The 8,234-nt window shown below is 31.7% G+C and overlaps 2 protein-coding genes across 2 annotated transcripts in view; both read left to right on the forward strand.

Annotated features, from left to right (window-relative positions):
• Positions 1-8,038, forward strand: part of LOC107438536 (uncharacterized) — a 12,610-nt gene extending 4,572 nt beyond the window's left edge. The window contains exons 3-6 of the mRNA XM_043048212.2: positions 1,633-1,757; positions 3,681-3,841; positions 5,863-5,961; positions 7,733-8,038. Of these exons, the coding sequence (XP_042904146.2) occupies positions 1,633-1,757; positions 3,681-3,841; positions 5,863-5,961; positions 7,733-8,029 (682 nt within the window). The 3' untranslated portion in view covers positions 8,030-8,038. The remainder of the gene's footprint in view (positions 1-1,632; positions 1,758-3,680; positions 3,842-5,862; positions 5,962-7,732) is intronic.
• LOC122270540 (FMRFamide-activated amiloride-sensitive sodium channel-like) overlaps positions 1-8,234 on the forward strand; it is a 119,001-nt gene that overhangs the window by 48,535 nt on the left and 62,232 nt on the right. The window lies entirely within an intron of this gene.

An 8,234-nucleotide genomic window follows, 5' to 3' on the forward strand; every position in this document is an offset into this window, starting at 1 on the left:
CAACTGGTGTCTTTATTATTGTATAACATCTACACAGGTGACGAATCATGGATCTATGCATATGAGCCGGAAACAAAGCAGCAATCAACTGTATGGGTCTTCCAAGACGAGACAAAACCAACAAACAACGAGACAAAGTTGTTCGAGTAAGAGGCACATGGAAACAAATGATTGCCTGTTTCTTCGGCATTAACGATCATGTGGCAACAGTGGCGTTAGAGCAACGCAGAACGGTCAATTCTGAATGGTACACGACCATTTGTTTGCCAGAAGTCATCGGAGAAATTCGAAAAAAGCAGAACTGGCGAATCATTCTTCATCATGACAATGCGAGCTCTCACACATCGACTCAAACAAAGGCATTTCTGACGGAGCGAAAGATCGAACTAATGGGTCATCCGCCGTACTGCCCTGATTTGGCACCCAATGACTTCTTCTTATTCTGGTCCAGAATAATAACGAATATAGCTGTTAATAATCTTGGGTTTCCTTCAGACGCAATAACGAAATTATAATTAAATAGAAACTCAACTAAGGTGTACTTCGGTAATCAAATGGAAACTACCATATATTTTCCCAAAATCTGCTGCACGTGGCAAATTTTGCTACTCCATGGACACTTAATTCTGTTCTGCACGTTATCTTCACAATGTTTGTAGTTCGGCAAAGTTAAAAACAGGCACTGAACTTCAAAAATTAACGTTTTTTTTATAGTAATCAAATTTACCCCCTTTAGCTGTTTCAGGTATATCCATAATTATTATTATTAATATTTTTGCTAATCGGAAAAAATGTGTAAAATTTTAAAGTAGTTTATCTAGAAGCAATTTAGGTATATCTGTAATTTTTTTTCTCTAATCATCTGAAATGCAGGAAATTTTGAAGTAGTATACCTAGAAATAAAAAAATAAGCTTCGAAGCTCACGTGCATATTCAAGAAAAGGTCAAAATAACCCCATAGTTAAACAACAGTTTTACATGAACTGTCAGTCGCTATATGAAAAGGAATGAAGATCATATTAAAGATTTTTAATTGTATTAGATTTGCACTATTTTTTTAACAATATTCTCACAAGACCTATCAGTATAACTGATTATTATTACTTATAATTTCATTTTGTTATTGCGATTAATAGAATTACTTTTCAGTTCTTTTATTTTCACTAATTAATTTCCGATAGAACACTTAAATGTTAATCATTAACATTTCAATTTTTTTTTTAAATTTATGGATTAAATTCGGATTTTTTACACACATCTATAAGGCATATGAAAATAGGCAAATCCAAAGGTATTGGGATTTGATCCAGTGGAGGCTTAAAGCCCATCTAGCTTCAAAACAATGTGTACCATCTTGTCTAGAAAGTATAGGCTTCAGGACCAAATTTGTCATATTCATGCCGTTGCTCATGAAATTGTGGAACCTCAACATCCATTACCCCTTGACTTACAACGGGCTAAAGTGAGAATGCTTTCCTTTTTTAAAAAAAAATTGTTTCTAATGTAATTTGTGTTTATTTATTAAAGTAGTCTTTATATTTAAGTGACTTAGGTATGATAATCGTAAGTAATAGTACTTGAACGCTAAATTTGAAAATTAAATTTTACATACATGATCATATTGCTTTTTAGGCGCCATTTTACACGTTCGGTGTTTAGTCCAAAAACTGAGTTCCCAATTGTCAGTTCCTGTTTTACTTTCAATTCTATGATTGGAAAGCCTAACACCAGCTCAGAAACTGCACCTGCCGGGGCTTGTAAGTAATTTTATCAATTTTCTGGAATCAGCGCATAGTGTTTTTTATAAATATAGCTTCTACCAAAGACGTTTTTGAGGGAAAAAAACATATCTTTGCTAATCAACTTTTTTATTCGAAGAATTCTTGCCCCGAAATGTCATTGTGCGTGGCTAGGCTTATTATAAACTGTTCAAAAACACACAAAGAATTAGCTTATAATAAGGAAGCAGTCCTAGCCACGTACGACAATTTGCAGGGCATAGGTTATTAAACAATTTTATTCCTGATGATATGCATTAACTACCCTAGACACTTGTCGCAACATTTATGCAACCCTTTGTTATATCGAATGTTTTTAAACTTGTACATTTCATTAAAAAATAGACAAAAAATTTTACATAAAATAACAGTAGCTTGTTGAGAGAAGCCAATTACAGTTTTGAAATCGGTAATGAAATATATTATGCAATAGCTAAAAAGAAAAAAAATTTCTGTAGTGATATATGTCAAATTCATCTCATACGATTAATATATAAACAACATATGCTATCCTACGATTAACGTGTCAATGTTTTTACATAAAATTGCAGTAATAATATGTTTTCTTTAGAAATGCGTTTTTTTACTTTTTCATTCTTTTCTCTCAAAAATATTGGAATATCTCAAGGAATATCTCAAGGATATGACAAAAATATCTAATGATAACTAAAAAACTATCACAAGGTCTTTAAATAGAGTTTCCTTTTCTTTTTTAAAAGAAAAAAGGATTTAATTTACACGTTTTTGGTAGAATAGTACATATAAAAAGGTGAGACAAAATAATGGAAATATTTCAGCACTAATATATTTTTTCATATTTTTCACGAAATAATTCAAGAATCATTTCATAACTTTAGAAATGTTTAAATCATGCCATTTCTCATACTTATCAATGATGTTTTTAACTTTCAAAGGTTAGAGGGACCGACAATAAATTACAAGCTCAAAATAGTGTTTTTAATCACCTGGGCCATAAATTGTGGTATTAAATTTTTTGTAACTTTTAAAAATTATTCTGGTTAATTTATGCTATAATTGTAAAAAAATTTTTACGCCTAGCTTAGATTTTTATGGAGATATGGAGATTTTCATAAAAAAAAGAAATTCTTACTTTTATTGTTATAACATTCAAAATATTCAACAAAATTTAACAACATTCTTAAAGCAATTTAAAATTAAGTAATTTTTGCCTTAAAATTTGAAAAGAATACGTTGAAAACAGTGCAATATGTAAGAAATTAAACTTAGCTATTTTATACTGCTCATGCACGTAAAAAATGTAGATTGGAAATGTAGATTAGATTAGAGATGTAGGATTAGAATTAATACTGGAATTAAAATTATTTTTACCTATTAAATTCCAAAAACTTTTATATAAGTCTGAAACTTACAAGTATTTTGTAAAGTTACTCTTTCATAGCGAATTGGAACGGCAACCAGAAATCTTTCGAAATCGATATTTTGACACAGTGCGATTTTATTTCGTTATCTGTTTTTGACGAAATATCACGCTAGATGGTATTTTGTAGGTGTTGCTTTGGACGTAATATTTCGTTTCCAGAAAGTTCATCCATATCCTCTTTTTTTATGTATTATTTCGTGCGAATGACTTCTCTTTTCAAAGAGGTTTTGGAGAAGTATCTTTAAAGGGATTCTTCCAACTGTTATTCGTTATGGCAAACTAAGCAATTTTACTACGATTATTTTTTTAAACTGTAAACTTAACCAACATAATGTTCAAAATTTTGTAACAAAAAAGAAAAGAAATTATATAGTATTACTTTAAAAAAAAGACTAATATTCACATGTCATAATTAATTTAGAAATTAATTGTAACATTTGAATATATAAATTTTTAATTTTATTTGTTGGTGTTGCAATAAAAGTTTTGTAAATTTTCAGATTTTGCCTTTACAATGAACCTTGACCCAGCAAGACATCCACCATTTATCAATAAAACTAAAGCACAAATCTCATTTCACAATTCTCGACAGTTAATAGATCCCTACGAGCAAGGATTTTCAATGGAGATGGGAAAAAAGTATACTTTTCGCTTGAAAAAAGTAATTAAAATAAATTTCATTATCTTTGCATAAAACTGAGTTAGATATAATTAATTTTATCTTTAATTTTCAAACAAGCAATAATAATAATAATAATCAACTCTTCACACCGCAGACAAATGGGATAAACTTTACAGTTTTACAAAGGAGTATACGGAGCGACTTCTGTAGTGCAATTGAGAAACCACGAGAAGTTATTGTTATACACTAAAAAGTATGTAAATCGTAATTCGAAGTTTCGAGAAAGTATTTACTCAAAGAAACCTGAAAAAGGTATAATCTTTTTCGATTTATTTACTTTTATTCTGATAAAGGACTTGTTAAATCATGTTTTTCAACCTCAGCTTCTAAATGTAGTATACAATTAGAAATACTGTCACTATTGATTAAAGAAACAATTTGCAAGTGTGTACATATTTCTCGTATAACTCCAAAATCTTCTGTACTAAAATTCTAAAATTTGGGAAGTGGGTTCAAATAAAAATTTCAGCCCTGATCTCAAAATCATTCAAGATTTCATTTAATCATTGAAGAGTGGTTGGAAAAACGATTTTTTTTTATGTGAAGCAGTTTATTAATGTTAACTAAATTGAAGCGATTTTGTTTCTTTAAACATTTGAAAAATAACGTCAATCATGTTTGTTGGATAGCAGTTTGATCAAGAAAGTGCTTCATTGAGAGTTTATTACTTGTTTATCTATAATTTATTATTTTATTTCTGATTCTATATTTCAGATAAAATAAATTTATATTAACGCATAGGAATTTGTAGTTTGAATTTATGATTTGAAATCATGTATTTACTTTTCTGATCACCAACTCGAGCTATAAGAGATCAGCGAGAAAGTTTCGGTCACGAATAAAAAATGGTCAACACTAGTCCGAAATCAAAGGTTTTTTGCTTAAAGATTTAATGAAAAATCCATCATTTCTTCTGACTCGGATTTATATAAACAAGGTTGAACACCTATTGTTTTCATCATCATTGTTTTGAACATCAAAAATTATGAATAGTTAGCTTTCAAACTTTTATTTCTACTGAAAATTTAGCTTAGTTTGTTACAAAATTCATTGGTCATGCTAAAAAATCATTAAAAAATTCGTAAAACTGTATTTTTTTAGAGATGATGCCTATGAATGCCCTCACATGTTATTTCCGTTTCAGTACTTTGTTGCCAACGCCAAAGAAATAATTTCATCGTTTTTTTAATAATATAATCTTTAAGGTAATTTATAATAAAGATCGTTTTAATTTTCGACATTTTTTTAAATCAGCATAAAGAAATACCAAGAAACCAGCTCCTCATCACTCTATGTCAGTGTGTCCCAAAGTGTGGTACGCGTACCACCAGGGGTACGGGAACAGTTTAACGGGGGTACGAGTTCTTATGCGAAATATCTTGCAACAAACGAATATTTCAAATAATTTTATTAAAAAACAAAGCTAGCCATGGAAATTTACGATTATGTACTTTTCTATTGATTATTTTTTGCAGAGTTAACAGTTAATAATTAGTGGTGTCAACAGCCAGTTGTGATTTTTATCTTTTGTGCAATTTTTTTATAGTAGAAAATACATTCATTTTTTTATTAGTGGTACACAGCGGTACGAAAAATTTAGAAAGGGTACACGAAAAACTTTCAAAGATGTTTAAACTAACTTGCATTTAGAATTTATTTTGGTCTTATTAGGTTTAGTATTGAAAATACATAGGATAAATAACATCACTTGCCTGCGGAACAATATCAAACGCATAAATCTGTATACGAAAAAATTTACAATGTCCACAAATAAAATCTCGATTTCTTCTTAGCTATAACGGTTCGGGACTCGTTTTATTCGATTCAGTATAAAATAATTGCCAAACTAAACATACCCCTTTAAACTGTCCCCATAATAAAAAGACACAATACCTTAAAATCATGTAATAATAGCAGTAAAAATGTGCTTTAATCACAAAGTTCACAATTGTTATACGTTTTTTATACTGCACTGTTGAGACTAATTAACAAATATTTAGATCGAAAAGAATCTGCTTCCTTATCCATACGACACAAACTGCATTGATTATTTAGAAAAATGGAAAGCAAGAGGAGGTCACGGACCTACAAATGAAAGAGTAAGAGTCTCTTCTTTACTTCCTGCTTAATAATGCTATATTTTTATTATTATGAATAACCAATTATGGATAACCAATTGTAAACAATAAGCTTTCTTTCTCCTTAACGAATCTTTAAAAATTACCGATGCATGTGAGGGAACAGGTTTGGTATTCTAGAAAGTTTCGCTATTAAGATTCGAATTAGTTTTCACCCTTATCACTATTCATTACTTTTTTGTGGACGAAAAAGCCTGGTTAGTATGAGAACGCGATTTTTAATCCCTCCCCCTAAGGAATCCCCGTCTATTAAGTGATGACTGTGCTCTTTAAATCTGCCTCCAAGTTCCAATAACAAATCAATACATAGAGGATATAGACCTGGAGATTGATCATTCTCTGCTTCAAATCAAAAATACGATCTGTAGATAAATAAATATAGTGTGATTGAATCTTCTTTGTAAAACTAGCTGTTATGTGTGTTTTCTTGGCCATAGATGGTACCGCTGCAAAAACAAGAAACGCACTCTCTGCCTTAAAAATTCACTTGATTTCAAGCAAACTTGCTGCAAAATTGGGTCGGCTGTTCACCGGCAGTTACAGAAGAAAAGTTACATAAGTAGAGTCACGATGGTTCAGGGGGTGGAGCGTTCGCCTTCCAATGAGGAGAACCGGGTTTGAATCCCAACGATGGCTGGTAGATTCCGCTTCCGGCTTGTACCGAACACAGTACTGACGCGAAATGTCGTCAGTGGTAGACGAATCATGGGTTGGAGTCCCTTTACCATCAGACTTACCGTCGTAGGGCACTAGGCCCATTTTCAAGAGGTCGTGGGATAGATTCTCGCCAGTAGTAGATTCTCCCCATGTAGTATAAGGTGACTGATCCAAATTAAATCTGTCGAGTCACAAAGTCAGCCACGTTTCCATAGCAAATCATACCTCTGGGGGTATTGAGCGAGGAGTTTCCTTGTCATTTAGATTTGTTCAAAATTGCAAGGCTATATACATACTACAGAACATTAGTAGTCGTTGACCCAAAATTGAGTCGGCTGTTCAATGACGGTTATAAAATGAAATGAAAAGTTTCATACGTTAGTGGCATAAGCAACAAAAGCGTTAATGATTTGAACTGGGTCCAAATCCTAGCCATGGTTGGTTGATATGAATTCTGCAACCGTCTCGCGCCATCCACAATGCTAAAGTAAAATATCCTCTGTTTTGGGCAGAAAATGGGTGACAATTCTCTGACCGTCCAGCTGACCATGTGAGCTTTTCCTCTCCATGGAACGCAATGTGATTTAGTTTCATCAAAACGTCCGAAACGGAGGTAAAATTTCTCCCAATACTTAATCCAAGAGTTTCTTTGTCTCCTTGATGGGATTCAAAATTGCAAGGCTAAGGAGTTGGACATTAGCAGAAGTAAACAGAAAATTGGGTCGGCTGTTTAACGACGGTTATAAAGTGACATAAGTAACAACAACAATAATTTTTTGAACTTTATATACCTAATCTCATTACGACACATAAAATGAAGTAAAAATATTAGAAAAAAACTAGTAAATGAAATAATTGTGTTAACTTTCATGAGTGTTATCGTCCATTTTAACGGCTAATTGTTTCCGACACTGAATTATCTCTTATTTTCTATTTCAACCAATAATGTTCTAAATAGAAGGGATGGGTGAGAAAATAAAACAAAAAAGTTGGTGCTTCGCATTCTTTATGTTACCTAAAAAATTTTGCTCAGGTTCTTTAGAAAGTAATCTTTTTATTTTAAATTAAACTTTAGGAGTGCATTCAGGAATGTTATACAAATATTACTTTGACTGCCTATGGACTGTCACAAAGCAAAAAAGGATTCAACATTAAACGTGAGTATGTTTTACTTACGAAAATAAACCACACATATGAATTAAGTCTTTTACAATGTGATGTGGAGCAAAAATTGTGCGCCATAGTGCAATTTCTAAAAGCAACAAAAGAAAGAAAAACATGGAAGTTTTGTATTTTGATCAATTTTTTGAGCTTTTTTCTAGAGCGATTCAAAAAGATAATACAAGTCTACGACTTTAAACTTTCATGCTAATGAGATTGAATTTGGAATTATGTGGAATATATATATATATATATATATACAAGGTGTCTCAGTTAAGCGTTTCAGAACTTCTAAGAGGGGTAGGGGGCATCCTGACGACTCGAAATCATATAGCAATGTGGGGTCGGAAATGCTTTCCTGAAGCGGTGACGTACACAGAAGCACCATAAAGAAAAGAGACCGTAAGTGAAAAATC

This window comes from Parasteatoda tepidariorum, chromosome 8 (genome assembly GCF_043381705.1).
Source record: "Parasteatoda tepidariorum isolate YZ-2023 chromosome 8, CAS_Ptep_4.0, whole genome shotgun sequence".
NCBI lineage: Eukaryota > Metazoa > Arthropoda > Arachnida > Araneae > Theridiidae > Parasteatoda > Parasteatoda tepidariorum.